Below are 19,045 nucleotides of genomic sequence, written 5' to 3'. Positions count from 1 at the left end.
TGCCATAAGATACCACCCATTTGGATTCTGCCAGCCTTGTTAACTGTGCGAATCCATGTCTCAGCTATTTCTTGCATGAATGAAGATTGGCATAGTTTGTCTGGGGCTGAGTGGTGGGCCAAATCCGCATGCTTATGAAAGAAAGCACATTAGGCCAAATTCACACATGCCATAGAAAGTGCTTTGTAGCCTTTATGTTGCTGTATATGTGAGAAAAATGAGCACGTCTCTGTGTGAGAATAGCAGGTTTCTGATTGGTGAAAAATAGGCAGATGTGTGAGTTTCTCCATCTATAGAGATGGCCATGCAAGGAAAGTTTCCTAAGAATCACATTGCATCTTGACTGCACTTCATAATCCATGTGTAATTTATGTTTATACCTGTAAACTCCGATTTTTCCAAACCCATCTAAACTAGACAGACACTGTATGTTGTGGTAGGAAATTTCATAAAACATGGCACAACATAGAACTCTGTTAACCATTAACATAATGGTTAAGTGGTTGGACTGCAAATCAGCTCTCTGCTGGTTTGAATCCCACTACTACTATGAGCCCAGCAAGTGGCCTTGGATAAGCCACTCCTGTCAGTGGCAGATTATGGATGACAGGATATGGCAGACAGATCCCTGGATCATTGCAGCAAGGCACAGGTTCTTGGTCAAATGACTTTTTATTCAGAAATCAGATCTTTTCCATATGCACAGGTCCATAAGTTTACTTAGAGGCAAGGAAGCATCTAAGCAGTACAGCTTCCTTGAACGGAATAGAGGCTTGAGGAAAGTACAGGGCTAAATACTCAAACATTCCCCTCCTCCCTAACCCACAAGTTTGAGCGGGAAGAAATCTGGGAATCTCTGCTGGGGTTTATACACCAGCTAGACAAGACAGAAAGAGGCATAACAGAAACGGTAACATTTCAGACACTACAAGGTCATTTCGGTGAGCTTCAAAGAAATACACGGATTACGCAGCTGTGTTCTCAGGCTGGGAGGAAGAGAAATGAAAGTGATGCATATAGCATTTGCAATATGAAATCAAACCACAGTATTGACAATTAGCATCCCCTAGATAGAACAATGACATGGATAGAGGGGTACAGACATACATGACAGTCAGCCCCAGCTCCTGTATCGGGGATAATCAGGGCTTTTTCCCAGCTGGAACGCGATGGAACGGAGTTCCGGAACCTCTTGAAAATGGTCACATGGCCGGTGGCCCCGCCCCCTCATCTCCAGACAGAGGGGAGTTTAGAGTGCCCTCCATGCCACTCGGTGGCGCGGAGGGCAATCTAAACTCCCCTCTGTCTGGAGATCAGGGGGCGGAGCCACCGGCCATGTGACCTTTTTCTCCGAGGGCAACCCACTGAGTTCCACCACCTCCTTTCCCAGAAAAAAAGCCCTGGGGATAATGATAGTAGTGACTTCGTTCACTGCTCCAAGTGGGACACTAAGCTGTTTAGAAGAGCAGTATAGAAGCACAGTTGTTGTTATTCGGTCCCAAACCTTCAACCAGTCAACCTCACTAAGCGACTACGTTGTATTCTAGTATTTGGAGAGAAAAGAAAAGAAATGCCTCTCCACAGAGCTGAAGTAAAAATTTAACAGTATTGTATTGTCTTTGCTTAACTGGAACTTAAAACAAATGAGAAATCTAAAAGCAAAGACTGGTATGCAAGAGGGTGAGGTTATATGATCCTACCAGGCCAACCCACATAGAAATAAACTCTATTGCATTGTTTCTAATAGATACTTTTCTGTTCCATAAGGCACTGCAGGTCTGATTAACATGAGTGGCCACTGATTTCTATACGACTAAGACTTATCCTGATTTCCTAATCTTAAATGCCTTCACTTAGGCGTAAGTGCCATTGATTTAAACAGCTAGCAACTTCCTAGTAAGTATGTTTAACATTTTAATTATTTGGTATCTATTATGCCCTTCCTCCCAAAATCTCAGAGTGACAAAAATATTTCCGTTCTCATTTTATCCTCACAACAGTCCTGTGAGGCAGATAAGGTTTGAAAGACCACGATGAGCTCAAGGCCTCCCGATGTACTTCTTGGCAGAGAAGGGATTCAAACCCAGATCTCTGCAGTTGTAGCTGTTCAGTAATCACTAACTCCATACCAGCTTAGTTTTCCACAGTTATAGGACGGTTATTAATATTTAAGATGCTTTCTAGAGGATAGATATGTCTGTATTTTGTCATTCCATTCACAGCTGGGAAATTGAGTTGGGAAGACAATCATTTCCCAAACACCACTTTAGGATAGATTTGAACCCAGGTCTCCTGAACCTCAGCTATGTGGCTGCATCTTGAGGGAGGTATGCGTTGCAAGGTAGCGAACGAGGTCTTGTTGTGCTGGAACAGCACCAGACACTTTTGTTGGGTTAATGTGTCTTTAGTCCTGGCAAAATGCCCAAGAGGGAGAACTACTGTGAGTACATTAAGATCACCCTGGCAGAGAGAGAGAGAGAGAGAGAGAGAGAGAGACGGCCCACCTGAAAAACTTGTTTAGCTGCACTCTTTAGAAATCACAGTCTCCTTCCAAGCCATGCAGCCTCAATATCCACTCAACAGCCGCCACTGTTGATCAGCAGGGACAGCAGGTAAGACGACAGCAAAAGCAAAATCTTGCTTTCAAGATCTGGCTCAAGGCAATAGATTGGTCTGAAGAGGCAGGGGGAGGGGGGAAGCGCTGTTATCATTTTGGTGAGAGTAATCCGAGCTGTCCGTCACAACACGGTTTACATTGACTGTAAGTTTTAACCAGATGGTATTTTGTTACCTGTTTGCAGGGCTTTTTTTCTGGGAAAAGAGGTGGTGGAACTCAGCGGGTTGCCCTAGGAGAAAATGGTCACATGGCTGGTGGCCCCGCCCCCTGATCTCCAGACAGAGGGGAGTGTAGATTGCCCTCCACAATCTAAACTCCCCTCTGTCTGGAGATCCGGGGGCGGGGCCACCAGCCATGTGACCATTTTCAAGAGGTTCCGGAACTCTGTTCCCCCACGTTCCAGCTGAAAAAAAGCCTTGCCTGTTTGGTCTCTGACCGTATTAAATACATTGATTGATTGGTATCCGTCACTTTGTCCTGGGCAAAGTAGCTTAGGATGTTGATAGTAGTGAGGCAAGATTTGGAATTTGCTAAGAAGAACTCAGTTGGGGCTGAAGCCTTTTCGTCCCTGATACAGGCTCTTGGCGGCAGTTCCATGGCTACACTTCGCTAAAAATGGGGGCATACGACATGATTCCTGGCATTGTCACACCTCTTACCCCAGATATGGCAGGGGGGAGATTTGGGGGTTTATGTTTTACTTACACATGCGGAAACCTGGAATATAAAGGTTTGCAATAAATAAATTATAAAAACCTCATTTCCAGATTGGTGAAGAGCTAGAACCATGAGTGTAATGTTTTTATATTCTTTGTCACCAAGGTTCCTGACCCTACAGTTATGGGATGGTGAACTTCTACTTTCCAACCTTCTCTGCAAATTTAATCTCTGCTTTGTGTCTTTCCCCCCTTTGTTTTATTTTTAACTTGTTAATGGAAACATAACTTCAGACTTTTAAAATCCAGTCTTCACCCTCAATTTTTATTCTTAACTTCAACAGTCAAAGTACACATAGTTGAATTTGTTCACAATCATTTCTTGTTAATCTTTCATCTTCCCTTCCCCCTGCCTGACCTCTATCTAATTTGGGATTGCAACCTCCTTGGGGCAGGGGCTTCTTGTCTTCATTTGAGCTATAAAGTGGTAACATATGTTGACACTGTTTGTATGACTGAATTATCAAATTAGAAAAGGGACCTGATTCCTGCTCCAAATAATTGGCCTCTGTTAGCCGGAGAGTTAAGACGAATGAGAATTCTGGCTTTTAGTAACTGTGCCCTTCCCATCAGGCTTCTTAAACCTGAATTATATATCTAAAGTAAACAAGAACTGACTGGTAACTGGTTTATCTACCACTTTATTTTGCTGTGTTCACACGAGCAAGAGAACAAGGTGGCAAGGAGGTGGGGGGGCAGACTACTGCCTCAGAGCCAAGCTACAAGTGATGAATTACACTTGCCTGGCAAGTGAACAGACTCACGTGTATTCCTCCCTGTTCACTTGCCCTCCACTTGCCCTCCACTATGTGATCAAGTGGAGGGCAAATGGAGGGCAAGTGAACAGGGAGGAATACACGTGAGTCTGTTCACTTGCCAGGCAAGTGTAATTCGTCACTTGTAGCTTGGCCCTTAGAGCCAAGCTAGAAGTAACAAATTACATCCGAATGGCAAGTGAACAGACTCACATGTATTCCTCCCTGTTTACTTGCACTCCACTCGATCACTGAGGGCCTAGCTACAAGTGACGAATGACACTTGAACAGCAAGTGTATTTCTCCCTGTTCACTTGCTCTCCACTCAATCCACTTGCCGTTCAAGTGTCATTCGTCACTTGTAGCTTGGCCCATAGAGGGAGGAATACATGTGAGTCTGTTCACTTGCCATTCAGGTGTAATTCGTCACTTCTAGCTTGGCCCTCAGATTGCAGGTGATAGATTCTAGCCTGCTTGTTCTTTTGCATAGAGAAAAAACTCCATGCAAACAAAAAACTAGCAGAGAGAAGTTTTTGCTTCTCTTGCTGTGCTGCTTTACTGTTTGTGGAATTTTTAAAATAGGGGGGAAAACCAAAATTTTACCCTCCAGGATCTCTCCACCTATGGTTGCCAGGTCCAGGTTGGGAAATTCCTGGAGATTTTGAGGGTGGAGCCTGGAAAGGGCAGGGTTTGGGGTGGGGAGGGGCCTCAGAATGGTGTGATGCCATACAGCCCACCCTCCAAAGCAGCCATTTTCTCCAGGGGAACGGATCTCTGTCACCTGGAGATCAGTTGTAATTCCGGGAGATCTCCAGCCACCACCTGGAGGCTGGCAAGCCACATGATGCAGTCCACCTCAGGTCTCTGCTACTGTATTTCCCTGCACATGTCTGTGGATGTGAGGCAAAAGTGCTCACTGTGGTGGGACTTTGCATTCCGGCAGTATCTTGTTTAAACTGAGCTCCTACTTGTGCTAAACTGTAGCTTTATGCAAGAGCTAGTTTTTGCAGACTTCACAAGTTATTGTAGCTCAGGCTATTGGAAGGGGAGACTAAATGTTAATTGTGTTACTTAGCACCGGAAATTAAGATTTGTGTCCCACTGTGGATTGACTTTGTCCTGTCAGGAAGCACAAGAGGCATAGATTTCTCTTAATCTCTTTGTGCAATATTACATTTTCCCCAACTAGGTAAGCACTTCAGGGCATGCGGAGGCTGTGTCTACTGGCAAGACTCCCTGCCCAGCTGTACTTTCCTTGCTTGGCAAGTTTAGCAGGGATTTTGCTTTCTGCCATTTCCTTCTAGGTTGTAAACTGATTGGTTGGAATATGCAGTTGGGAGGAAGAAATGTGTGTGTGTGTTGTTGGGTTTGGATCGGATAATGCTCTTATCCAGGGCTTTTTTTTCTGGGAAAAGTGATGGAACTCAGTGGTGAAACTCAGGACCGCACAATGACATCACTTTGGGTCAGCTGGAACAAGGGGGAAGTTTTTTTTAAAGTTTAAATTGCCCTCTGTGAAAATGGTCACATGGCTGGTGGCCCCGCCCCCTGGTCTCCAGACAGAGGGGAGTTTAGATTGCCTTCCGTGCCACTGGAGCAGCCGCTGGAGCGGCGGGGAGGGCAATCTCGACTCCCCTCTGTCTGGAGATTGGGGCGGGGCCACCGACCATGTGACCATTTTCAAGAGGTGCCAGAACTCTGTTCCACCGTGTTCCAGCTGAAAAAAAGCCGTGAGGGTTACCAACATGCAGGCGGGGCCTGGAGTTCCCCCAGAATTATCTCTGATCTCTAGACTACCAAGATCAGCTCTCCTGGAGGAAAAGACAGTTCCGGAGGGTGGCCTCTGTGGCGTTATACTCTGCTGTATACTTTCCCTCTCCAAACTCTGACCTCCCCAGAAACTGCCACCAAATCACCAGGAATTTCGCAGGCTGAATTTAAGAGCCCTACCTCATAGGGTTGTTGTTGTGAGACAAAATGGGGAATGTTGCGAGCTGCTTTGGTTTTCCACTGAAAAGGGAGGTAAAAAAACCTGAAAATGCCTCTCGGGTCATTGCCTCTGGGCATTTAGAGAAGGGGATTTGCCTTGCTAAGGAGAACAGGAGGAGTATATTGTTGTTGGGAAACTCACTATAGTGAACTGCTAGTGTATTGGACTAAGACTGGGCAGAATTCAGCTCAAATCATCTGTGAAGGTTTTTGGGATGCCTTTGGGCCAGTTACTCTTTCAAACTAACCTACCCCACAGGGTTGTTGTGATGATAAAACAAAACACCATGTGAAGTAGGTGGGGCTGAGAGATCTCTGGAAGAGCTGTGACTGACCGAAGATCACCCAGCTGGCTTCAAATGGAGGAGTGGGGAATCAAACCTGGCTCTCCAGATTAGAGTGCCGCGCTCTTAACCACTACATCAAACTAGCTCTCATACACAAGTATAACTTAAAAGAGATCTCAAAAACATTTTTTCGGTGTCAGTAGGGTGCTACTTTTAAAAGAACACAAAACTGACATAATTCCTGAAGATAAGATGCTTTCCTTGATCACTGTTATAATTGTCTTAGCTTTGGTCATGAAAGATGAAGTTAGAGACAAGATAGTTTACATTACGTAAACAAATTTGCATACTTGATTGTTTCTGGATGGAAAGAAGCAAGTGATATAGGCTACTGCAGTGCTGCACTCTAAGATTTCTTATCCAACCATCCTTTTGAAGTTTCTCTAGGGATTATCTGCACAGTTTCAAGTCTATTTTGATGGACAGAACCTTGCTGTTCAGGGGGGAAATGATGTATTCCACTCAGAGTATCAAAATTGTTTTCACTGTGCTTGCTTATGTGGGCTAGCAGAAAATACATAACTTGGTGTACTGGTTAAGAGCAACAGGACTCTAATCTGGAGAACCCGGTTTGATTCCCCACTAGAGGTGGGCACGAATCGAATTACGACCCAAAAAACAGCACGAACCAGGCCTGTTCTTGGTTCGTTAACACGTGGTTTGTAGAGCCGCGTGTTAATGAACCCTCACAACTTTTTCAGGCCCGGTTTGTGTGGATTGTGAGCGTTGGAACCTCAGACAGGCTGGCGCCACTGAGGGGTGTGTGAAATTGACAGCCCCGTTCTCCTGCCGCCAGCGAGTGGCAGGAGAAGGGGGCTGTCAGTTTCACACACACCACGCTGGGTTTAGCCCATGTGCTAAAGCTGGTGCGGGGTCTGTGAAGCTGACAGCCTCCTGCCTCTGGGGAGTGGCAGGAAAACAGGGGCTCTCAGTTTGACAGACCTTGCGCTGGTTCAGCCCATGGGCTGAAACTGGCGTGAGGTCTGTCAAACTGACAGCCCCCATTCTCTTTCCTCCCTGGGCAGCAGGAAAACAGGGGCTGTCAGTTTGACAGATCCCATGCTGGCTTCAGCCCATGGGCTGAACCCAGTGCTGGGTCTGTCAAACTAACTTCTCTTGTTCTTCTCCCTTCCAGGTGGGAGGAGAATGAGAGCTGTTAGTCTGACAAACCCAGCACCGGGTTCAGCCCCTGGGCTGAAGCCAGCACAGGGTATGTCAGACTGACAGCCCCCGTTCTCTTTCTGCCCAGGGAGGCAGGAAAACAGGAGCTGTCAGTTTGACAGACCTCGCGTTGGTTCAGCCCCTGGGCTGAAGCTGGTGCAAGGTCTGTCAAACTGACAGCTCCCATTCTCCTGCCACTTGGGGGACAGGAGAACGAGAGGTGTCAGTTTAACATGCCCCGCACCAGCTTCACCCCATCGGATGAAGCCTTCAGGGGTGTTGTGAAACTGACAGACTTCTGCTGCTTTGGGGTGACAGGAGAAGGGACCTGTCAGTTTAAAACACCCTGCACCGGCTTCATAAACCAGTGCTGGCCATTTGAATTCCACAAACTACAAACCACGAACCGATTCATGAACTGGTACAAGGTCGTGGATTTCGTGGTTTGTAGTTTGTGGAACAGCAACGAACCACGAACCGGGTTTTTTTCGGTTTGTGCCTATGTCTGTTCCCCATTCCTCCACTTGAAGCTAGCTGGGTGACCTTGGGTCTGTCACAGCTCTCCGGAGCTCTCTCAGCCCCACCCACCTCACAGGGTGATTGTTGTGGGGATAATAACAACATACTTTGTAAACCGCTCTAAGTGGGTGTTAAGTTGTCGTGAAGGGCAATATATAAATCGAATGTGGTTGTTGTTGTTGTTACAGCTGAGAATATAATCTGGTTTATATAGCCTGATTTGTAATGGCAGGGATTAACCTGTAGTAGCATTGGTTTGGGCAGATATCTGATTTAAGGTAGGAGCCTGGGCTAAATGATTTCTGAGGATCTTTTCAGTTCTGTGCAATGCCACTGTCTCTGGGTTAGGATTTGCCTCTGTCATGCTGAATGCCCATTTTAGAACATAAACTTGAAGCTCTATAGTGAGTTCATCTTAATTTACTGTCCAACAATAAAAAACTGACCTTTCTTCTTTCTCCTGCAGGTTTCCATTATGGCAGGGGTGGGGACCGAGAACCCCAGCCTGGTCGATACAGAGCTCCGTGACATGGATGAGGACCGTTTGTGGGAGATGGTGGAAGGCCATCGCTATAGAATTGTGCGGGGTGTTTGCCCGAGCCGGCTGACGCCTTATTTACGACAGGCCAAGGTGTTTGGCCAACTGGATGAGGAAGAGGTGCTGCACAGCCCACAGTTCACAAACAGTGCCATGAGAGCTGGTGAGCAGAAAATGAACTCTGGAATTATATCCCTGCTGTGGTCGCTCCAAAAACTTCACCCAGTCGAGGCACCCCCCCCCCCCGCCCAATCTCCAGGAATTTCCCATCTTGGATCTAGCAACCATAATTTCCCCTCTGCCTTTGGCAGAAATGGGGACAGGAAGTAGTACAGCCCAATGCAGTCACATCCGGTTTGTAAACCCATTTCCACCCCAAGTTTTACAAAATATCTACTACAAGTAGGAAGAATTTATACCAATTTTAGGGGCAAGATCAGCCTTACTTTCCCAGGATAGGACACTCTGCATTGTTGAATATGAAGGACAGAGTACCCTCTACTTGTTAGAAGAATCCTGGGAGAATAAGATAGCCTGTGACACAAACATTCAGATAGTTACATTCATTTGTGGTTAAATGAAAAGATGGACACTAAATCTTTTGTGCAGTCATACAAATTAATTGAAACGTTGGCTGCTGAATTTCCAGATGGGGGCCATGCGTGACTTGCCTTTCCACAGCCTATCAAGACAGTTATTCCCACGAAGACAAGTATGAATGGAGAAGGCTGGGCCTTGACTAGCAGAGATCATCTATGACCACCTAGTGTTGAGTATACTGGGCACTGAGCCTGCTGTAATGGCTTCTCTGAGATAGAAATTTTTTGCTCTACGCAATGCTATTATTAACTGAAGAAGGAAACATGGCGCCCACAACGTTTTCCTGTCCGAGCAAGCTGGGCATTTGGGATCTTGTCCGCAGGGCTTCCCATCACCTCCATGTTATGTTGCTCCTCTTTCTGATCCGCTTGCAGGCCACATGCTGGATCTCTTGAAATCCCGTGGGAAAAACGGAGCCCTTGCCTTTTTGGAGAGCCTGAAACTCCACAACCCTGACATTTATACTCTCATCACTGGCTTGGAGCCTTCTATAGACCCCAACAACTTCAGCGGTGAGTTCCCTAGGGTCCCTCCTCGACAGACCCCATAGACAGAGCTGGCCGTTGCGGTCCCAGAGCTGTTGTTGTGTGGGGAGCCCTAACTAATTGACATCAGCGGGGCTGACAGTTTTCTGCCATCTGTTACTCACACCCCTTCAGCCTCTATCTCAGAGCCAAGCTACAAGTGACGCCTGACACAGGTTGGACACTTGTCAGCTTCCCTCAAGTTTTGATGGGAAATGTAGGCATCCTGGTCTTGCAGCTTGGCTCTCCATTTAATTGAAGTTTACAGAGTGGCAGTTTATGGGAGGGAGAACATGCAGTCGGGAGGGGAGGGCAGGCGTCGGGCTCTCGCCGGGCGCCCCCATCCCCTCTGCTGGTTGTGTGTGTGTGTATGGGGTGTGTGTGTGTTCTGTAAACTTCAATTAAATGGAGAGCCGAGCTGAAAGACCAGGATGCCTACATTTCCCATCAGAACTTGAGGTGAGCTGACAAGTGTCCAACCTGTGTCAGGCGTCACTAGCTTGGCTCTCACACAGTGGGCAGTAAAAACACGACAAGCGGTTGCCATGTGCTGTTCTTAAAAGTAGGAGGACCAGCCCTGGGTAAAGGCTGAGACGTTCTTTCTCCTCCACTTCTAGGTCTGATTGAGAGCTCCCAGGTCACTGAATGCTTGGGCAAGGCCGTGAGCAGCCTCCAGGAAGAACTGAGCCTAGAGAAGCGACAAAAGCTCTCCCTGTTACAGCATTGCCGTCAGCTGAAGGAGAAAGCGGCTCGACTGGAAGCCCAGGCCGAAAGCCTGAGAGGCATCGAGGCGGAGTGCAACCGCATGAAGAGGGAGCTCAGTGCTTATTTCCACGAGGCCCTCAAGCTGAAGGATGAGCTGTACAGCCTGTCCTTGCGCTACAGCAGTGCTCTGCAGGAGAAGGACATGGCTATCACCCGTTGCCAGAGCCTGCAGGAAGAGGTGTGGTGCTGAGCGGGGTTTGTGGCACACGTTGGCAGCTGCCTCCAGTGACTAATGTGGGTGGTATGTTGTGCTGGAATCCCCATGTTTGTTGGCTAATGCTCTAGCAGTGATTAATGCAGGTGGAATGTTTTGTTAGGATCTCATAATGCTTCTGCTGGTAACCCCCGTGGTTATCTGCTACTTCCTGCCCGTTTCACAAAACTGGGCGCTGTAGAGCGTAGGACTTGTTATGCCATCTAGACCGCCCAGGATCCTGTTTTCCAGCAAGGACAGCAATTTATGCTGCAGGTTCTGAAGAAACACACAGTCCATCTGTTCAACAGATAATTGAAGAGCGGTGATCTTACCCTGATTCAATTCCTACTAGATAATAATTGTCTGCATATAATATAGGTAAAGCACCTGTGTAAGCACCAAGTCATTACTGACCCATGCGGGGACATTGCATCATGACATTTTCTTGGCAGATTTTATTACGGGGTGGTTTGCCATTGCCTTCCCCAGTCATCTACACTTTTACCCCCAGGAAACGGGGTACTCATTTTACCGACCTCGGAAGGATGGAAGGCTGAGTCAACCTTGAGCCTGTTACTTGAACCCGGCTTCCACCAGGATCGAGCTTGGGCTGCAGTACTGCAGCTTACCACTCTGCGCAAATATTTCAGAATAAATGTAGTTATCTCTATTAATGCAAATTATGAAGGAATGCATCTAAATTTTATGAGGCCCTTCAGCATCTGCTTGCTGGAAAATGATAGGGTCCTTAGCAGACGGAACTTTCCTGAAATACTTAAATGTTTTCAGATTTCTCCAAGGACTATCCACTTAGCTAATAAACTGTCCTTGAGGTAGGTTGAATCGTGGCAACAAGTCTTGAGTCCTGGACCCCACCCTTTGGGCAGCCCACTTCCCTGAAGAACTGATCAGGATCAATAGATGGCAGGATCTGTATGTGGCCTACTATCCATGAGATTGGTGGTAGTTCGGGGCTGAAAATACACAGCAATGAGTGCTTTGGGAACAGAAATTGTTTGAGGTTGGGGGAAGGTGGTAGGAGGTTGTTCTAGACTAGGGATGCCTGTCCCTCTCCGTGGATGGAGGATCCTGTGCTGCCACTCTCCACCCCCGCTTACCTGGCCGCCGGCAGAGGAGAATGCGCCTCCCAGGGTGCGCCCCCACATAGTGCAGCAGCCAGATTTGGGCCCGATTCAGCCCAAATGGGGCCCAAACCAGCTGAATCAAGCTGTTTTGGGGCATGGGAGCACTCCTGTGCTCTGCAACGGCCAGATTTGGGATGATTCAGGCCCGATTTGGCCAAATCGGCCTGGATTCAGGCCAAATCAGGCCACTGCGTAGCTCATTCGCTCCCCTGGAGAGCACAGGAGGGCTTCCAGGGCGGCCAGAGAACCCACACAATGATGTCACTTCCTGGAAGTGACATCACTTCCAGTGACATCATTGCACACCACTCCAGTGACATCATTGCACAAGGAGGGAGCACACATGCTCAGCATGCACACGAAAAGGAAAAGCACAAGATAAGATCCAGGCTGCAGATCTCCCACCGGAGGGGTGAGGGTCAGGGGACCTGGCAACCCTATTCCAACCCTTCAGGAACAGGAACAGCCCTGAATGGCTACTGGAGACTGGAAAATGGGCTTGATTGATTTGCCTATGTTGCCTGATTGATTTGCCTATGTTGCCTACTTTTCTTTCAGCTTGTATTGTAATTGACTTTCTACTTGCTCGTATTTAACTAATGCTCTTGTAGAACGTTCATATGTTTGGAATATAACAGCTCACAGTTTGTGGGCCAAGCACATGGTTGCATCTAGTGCTCATAGATGTGCTGCATTCTTAGACATCCGAAACCGAGACTCTCATATGCCGTGATCCACAGTGAGCACCACAAATTTGATTAAATGTTTCACAGTTCTCTATAACTGTTCTTTGCCATCTTTCTGTATGTATACCATGACAGCTCTACCTGATGAAGCAGGAATTGCAGCAAGCCCGGGTTTCATCCTATTGCGAGAGAGAACGATCCCAGAAGGCGAACGAGGATGTGCATCCACAGGCAGATGAGCTGCTGATGCTGAAAGAGGAGAATGAGCGTCTCAAGTCACTTGTGGATCTGGAGACTTTCAGTGTGGTAAAAAAGTGCTAGGTCCTGGAATGCATTTGTGGGAGAAAGACTGACGCTGCATACTTAATATGATTTCACAGTCTTTGCTTTCCCACAGGGAAACCCGAGACTTGTGGTTCTGTGATGTGGGCAGGGCTTTTTTTTTCTGGGAAAAGAGGTGGTGGAACTCTCAAGAGGGAAATGAGGGAGAAACACACGGGCCCCCTTATAAAACTGCCATTTCTTCCAGGGGAACTGATCTCTGTTTGCAGATCGGGAGGCGGGGTTACCGGACACAAGAGGTGCTGGAACTCCATTCCACTGTGTTCCTGCTGAAAAAAAGCCCTGGATGCGGGCCATGGATCTTTGACACAGATTTCTCTACCTGTGCAAACTACAATTCCCAGCATTCTTTGTGGGGAAGCTATGGAAGCTAAACTAGAATAAAATCAATGTAGGGATTTAGCAGAGCTATGGGCTGCTTGCCCAAGGACAGCTTTTTACCAGGAGTGGACTGGCCATTAAAGCCGCTGGGAAAAGTCCTGGAGGGATGACAGCCCAGGGCCGCTCCTGCTCCAAGAGAGGCAAGGTGCCTTCTGCAGGGCAGCCCTGTGCATGTTGGCCTGTTCGTCCTCCCTGCTCCTTTGGGAAGCAAAGTAAGGCCCATTTTCAGGGTTGTTTTTGCCTCCCAATCCACACCTGTTTCGTGTAGTCTTAAATCCACCATTTTTATTTTTTTGCAAAACTACATTGAATACTTGGGTGACTTGCACATGTTCTATGGGCACCCACGGGTGCTTATGCCTTAGACTGAGTCAGACCACTGGTCTGTTAAGGTCAGTATCGTCTACTCAGAGTGGCAGCTGCTTTTCAGTATCTGAGGTCAAGGATTTTCCCATTACCTACTGCCTGCTTCTTTAAACCGCAACAGAACCCGGGGCCCTTCTGCATGCCAAGCAGACGTTCTGCCACTGAACCGCAGCCCTTCACCCCAAAGGTGCAAAACTCAGAATGGTTTTGCACAAGTCAGCACCTGCATAATGTCCCTTATGCTTATATTTTGGCTGTGGCGGCCGTGGCTCAAGGAAGCAGATTTCCATACCTCTAATCTCCGTCGAAGGGTGCTATCTCTGTCCCTCTTAGGGAGGGCGAGGAGGAAGATGTTTCTAACTACCCTGTTTAATTTGGCCAGGTGGAGAAGGACATTCTAGAGCAGACCCTCGATGAGGCTCTGGAGGGCAAACAGGAGCTGCTGAACCGGATCCACTCACTCAGGGAGCAGGCGGTGCTGGCTGAGAATCGGCGCAAGCAGGTGAGGGATGCTGTATTGCCCGTGGTGGCTTGGGCAGAGATGGCCTCCGATCAACTCAAAGGTGACTTCAAGAAAGTGCAACCCACCTATCTGACGAAGATCCATCTCTCCTTTGCCTCGAATCCTTCACCCAGTAGCTGAGGACCACGAGGCACTCTTGTGCTGCCTGGTTTAGGCCTTGCCATCACTTGCTCCTCACCAGGGGTCATTTCGTAGAAAAAGAGCTGGAGGAACTCATTAGCATAACTCATTAGCATATGCCACACCCCTTGACATCACCAGAAGTGTGCTATTAGCATAACTGATTTGCATATGCCATATCCCCCCTGACATCGACTATTCTGGCTGTTTTGGACCCAATCCTGGCCATTCAGGGCCGAAATTGGGCCCAAAATGGCAAAAACAGGCTGAAAATGGCCAAAAAGGGGACCAAAATGGTCAGGATCGGGCTGCTGCTGAGCAGGAGAGTGATCCACCACCCGTCAGAGGCCTGATCCTGGCCGTTTCGGCCCCAATCCAGGACGAAACGTGCCCAAAATGGCTGAGTCAGGTGGGCGGGGCCACCTGACGTGACCTCTTTGGGGAACTGCCGGAACTGCGTTCCTGCGCCTTCCCCCTTGAAATGAGCTCTGCTTCTCACCCTACACACTTATCCAGTTGATTGCACTAAATTTGCTGTATTTTCATTCCAAATAACTTTCTAACAGTGATAGGACAATGAAAGCAGTGTTTTGATGTCTAAAGAGGGTTTGGCTGAAGTGCACATGTTGTAGCAATCCCACTACTGTCATGAGCTCCGCAGGTGGCCTTGGGTAAGCCACTCCCCTCAGCCCCAGCATCCCAGTGGTATTATGGGGATAATAATAATATTGACTTCGTTCACCACTCTGAATTGGGTCCTAATGTTCCTAGAAGAGTGGTATGTTGTTATTATCTTGCTGAAGTTGCAGGCCTGGGTCTGGTTAGTGCATGGATAAGAGAATGACTGTCTGGCAACCCTCTGAACTCCACCTTAATATCCTTATAATAGTGTGGTGTAAAGGTGAATGTGTTGGACTAGGACTTAGGAGAACTGCTGTTCATGAATGGATGACCTTGGCCATGTATTTTGTCTCAGGGTGGAACTACACGAGATGCAAAGGTGCGTGTCAGATCCTGCAAGAATCCCTGGGAAATGTAGTCTTTAAAAAAAACCCAGTCACTCAATGTGATTCTCAGCTGAGGACAATCGCAACTGGAGGGACTTTCTCGCACTCTCTCTCTTTCAAAAATCCTCTGAGAGCTTGGGATGGAGGGGTGAGAAATGATGTAACAAGAGGAAAAAAGCTGAGGTGTTTTGAGAGAGAGAGAGAGAGAGAGAGAGAGAGAGAGAGAGAGAGAGAGAGAGAGAGAGAGAGTCCCACTCATTCTTCTTTTCCCAGCAGGGAATCACAGTGCAGTTTCCCTCCCACCACCCCGTCTCTGAGCTCTTGAAGAAAAACCAAAGCAAGTAGATTTTTGAAAGGGAGAATTTCTCCAGTTGAGCGGTTGTTGTTTGTAAGAAAATCCAATTGGCTCAGTTTTCCTCCAGGAGCTTAGAGAGGGGGGAAGGTAAGACGACAACTCCCAGGGAAGCTTGTGCAACTCAGCCCATGCTCTTCATGTGTAATTTGTCTCATGTGTTTCCACTCTTAGCCTAACCTACCTCACAGGGTTTTGGGAGGAGTGGAACAAACCATGCCTGTCTGCTGAGCTCCGTAGAGGAAGGGCAAGATAAAAATGTACTGAATATGTTATGCCTTAACCACTGAGATCGTGCAAGATTGATGCTTTGTGGTTCTTTGCTCAGCATTAGTAAATAGTTGGAGCACCCTGGTTAAGAGCCTGATTGATGAACCAGACCACAAACCTCATCTCAGCCATGAACTCACTGGGTGGCTTTACACAAAAGTCCAGTGGCATCTTAAAGACTAACATGAGTCGCTTCAGACAGATGGAAATCAAACTGTGAATTGGGAAAGAGGATTAAAGGCAGAGAGTGAATTTGATCAAGTTTCATGAATCTTTCAAGTATAAATTATGTGTGGGAGAAAGGAGGAAGAAAGTTTAGGTGTGAATCCCAGGGCTTTTTTTTAGCTGGACTGCGGTGGAACAGAGTTCCGGAACCTCTTGAAAATGGTCACATGACTGGTGGCCCCGCCCCCTTATCTCCAGACAGAGGGGAGTTTAGATTACCCTCCACACCGCTCCAGTGGCGCGGAGGGCAATCTAAACTCCCTTCTGTCTGGAGATCAGGGGGCGGGGCCACCAGCCATGTGACCATTTTCTCCTAGGGCGATTTGAACTTTAAAAAACTCCCCCCTTATTCCAGCTGACCCAAAGTGATGTCATTGTGCGGTCCTGGGAGCATGCGTGCACTTTGCACACATGCATGTGGTACCGCAGCACCACTTCCCACCAAGAGTTGCCCCCTCTGCTGGCAACCCACTGAGTTCCACCACCTCTTTTCCCAGAAAAAAAGCCCTGGTGAATCCCATTATAACGCTTCAAAGTGGAAGCTTTCTATATGTCTGAAAAATAATTAGCCATTACAAATAATGAATCATGAAAGGCCCAAGGTTCAAACAAATAAGCAAGGTGATAAGTGAACGTTTATAGATACTGGTACAAGATGCATGTATAGTCAAGTAAAACATGTTAAGAACAGCCCATCAAAATTTCTATTAAGTGGGTCTTTTAATAAAGTGGGCTTTAGACAAACCATTTGTGCTCTGCACTTTGAGCTCTGGTGAAAGTGTTATATAAATATGAAGTGTTGTTGTCTTGCTCCCTTCATGTGGCTCCACTCAGTGCTGGGAAGAAAGACAACACACTCTGATTGAGTGCCAAAGGATGAAGGTGGACTGCGAGATTTACAAGGAGAAAATCTGCGCTCTCCAGGCACAAGTGGATGACCTGCAGAAAGAGCGAGATCAGGTATTCGAAGTCTGACTGGCAAGGAGCGAGGCCTTTTAAGCACAGGAGATGGAGAAATTGCCAACACAAGGGAGCAGGAACACGAGGTTCCTGAAGTTGCAGAATGTGCAATTGTTATATAAATCCAGGGCTTTTTTTCAGTGGGGACGCGGGGGAACGGAGTTCCGGAAGCTCTTGAAAATGGTCACATGGCTGATGGCCCCGCCCCCTGATCTCCAGACAGAGGGGAGTTTATTTTTTATTTTTTGTAAAAATTTTTGTTGGATTAGAAACATTCCATATCATTTATAATCACATTCCCTGAAATTTTCCAATTCTAACCCCCTCCCTCCCCCCCCTTTTTATTGACTTCCAACAGTTTTCCAACCCCTTATTCTATTTTCCCTTTACTCATATCAACTTTAATACATTTATTATAATATACTTTCAAATTCTTCTAAGCTTATCTATCATAATTGTGCTATTTCTAATTCCTTCCCTTACCAATGAATAATACTCTCTTAACCTATCTTCTCCAATAGTTCTAATAATATTCATTTTAATAATCTATGCTCTGTCTTGTTCATTCTGGTCTCTTCAGTACGGGACAAACAATTTGCCCCTCGTTGTTCATATCTTCTAGTACTTCTATAAACATTGCATACCTTCATAATAAATCAATCAATTTGACTTATATTCTATATGTTACTCTTTACTTCCTTTTACATAACCTATCTATCTCAATTATCTTATTCGCCATTGTAAAGCTTTCTAACAAAAATAGTCAATATATATCCATTTAACATAAGTCAGTCTATTAAATCCACATTCCGTATGCTAGTCTATATTCATACTCCCTTATATAATTATTGTTTACTTTCAAAGAAAATATTTAATATAATTTCTATCCTTATAATTTCTTATAGTAATAGCACTACTAATATTCTATATAATAATTAATATTTGCTTAGAATTATTCTGTTAGCTCTCCACCCCCGGTATAGTCACTTCCCTCTTCTTATATTATATTTCAATAATTTTCAAACTGCCACAGTTCTCCTCCCACCTCCCATTTTTTCACCAGATATTGTTTCAGCTTCTCCCAGTCCTTGTTAAACTGCCCTGGGTCAAGGTCTCTCAGTTTTCTTGTCATTTTGTCCATCTCCGCCATGTACAGCAATTTGTAATTCCAGTCCTCGATAGTTGGCACTTCTTGTACTTTCCACTTCTGCGCAAACAAAAGCCTAGCTGCTGCTGTCATGTAAAATAACAATGTCCTATATTGTGCTGGGATATCCTCCATTCCCAAGTTCAGTAGCAGGAGTTCTGGGTTCTTATTAACTTGAAATTGTAAAATCTCACTCATTACTTTTGTTATTTCCCCCCAGTACTGCCTGGCTACCTCACACGTCCACCACATATGATACAAGGATCCCTCATGCTTTCTACACTTCCAGCACTTATTAGACATATTCGGATTCCCTAGCGCTATTTTCTTTGGTGTCAGATACCAACGGTAGATCATTTTATAAACATTCTCTTTAATATTAGTACATGTCGTAATCTTCAAAGTATTTTTCCACAAGTATTCCCATGCCTCCATTGTTATTTCTTTGTTAAAATTTATAGCCCACTTCACCATTTGCACTTTGACTACCTCATCTTCAGTGTACCATTTTAACAGTACTTTATAAACCTTTGAAATTTCCTTTTTATCTTCTTGTAAAATTACTTTCTCTAATTCTGAATTCTCCATTCTTATTCCTCCCTTCGCACAGTCCGAGTGATAAAGATCTCTAATTTGTCTATATTGAAACCAATTGTAGTTTGGGGACAACTCTTGTTGTGTCCTCATTCTTATTTTAGAAAATTCTATTTGAGTTATCTCCTTATACGTTAAACACTGTTGTTCATTATCAACCGTTCTTGGATCAATTGCTTCGTATGGAACCACCCAGGAGG

At 46.2% G+C, this 19,045-nt stretch overlaps 1 protein-coding gene across 1 annotated transcript in view; it reads left to right on the top strand.

Annotated features, from left to right (window-relative positions):
• The first annotated feature begins 2,537 nt into the window (after positions 1 to 2,537).
• The window catches only part of CARD14 (caspase recruitment domain family member 14), a 38,587-nt gene continuing 22,079 nt past the window's right edge, over positions 2,538 to 19,045 (top strand). Inside the window, exons 1-7 of the mRNA XM_054976835.1 lie at positions 2,538 to 2,612; positions 8,571 to 8,805; positions 9,617 to 9,754; positions 10,384 to 10,709; positions 12,694 to 12,864; positions 14,030 to 14,149; positions 16,979 to 17,104. Of these exons, the coding sequence (XP_054832810.1) occupies positions 8,580 to 8,805; positions 9,617 to 9,754; positions 10,384 to 10,709; positions 12,694 to 12,864; positions 14,030 to 14,149; positions 16,979 to 17,104 (1,107 nt within the window). The 5' untranslated portion in view covers positions 2,538 to 2,612; positions 8,571 to 8,579. The remainder of the gene's footprint in view (positions 2,613 to 8,570; positions 8,806 to 9,616; positions 9,755 to 10,383; positions 10,710 to 12,693; positions 12,865 to 14,029; positions 14,150 to 16,978; positions 17,105 to 19,045) is intronic.

The sequence above is a fragment of the Eublepharis macularius genome, chromosome 4, assembly GCF_028583425.1.
Source record: "Eublepharis macularius isolate TG4126 chromosome 4, MPM_Emac_v1.0, whole genome shotgun sequence".
Taxonomy (NCBI): Eukaryota; Metazoa; Chordata; class Lepidosauria; order Squamata; family Eublepharidae; genus Eublepharis; species Eublepharis macularius.
The sequence above is the reverse complement of the archived record's forward strand: the minus strand, read 5'-3'. Positions and strand labels throughout refer to the sequence as shown.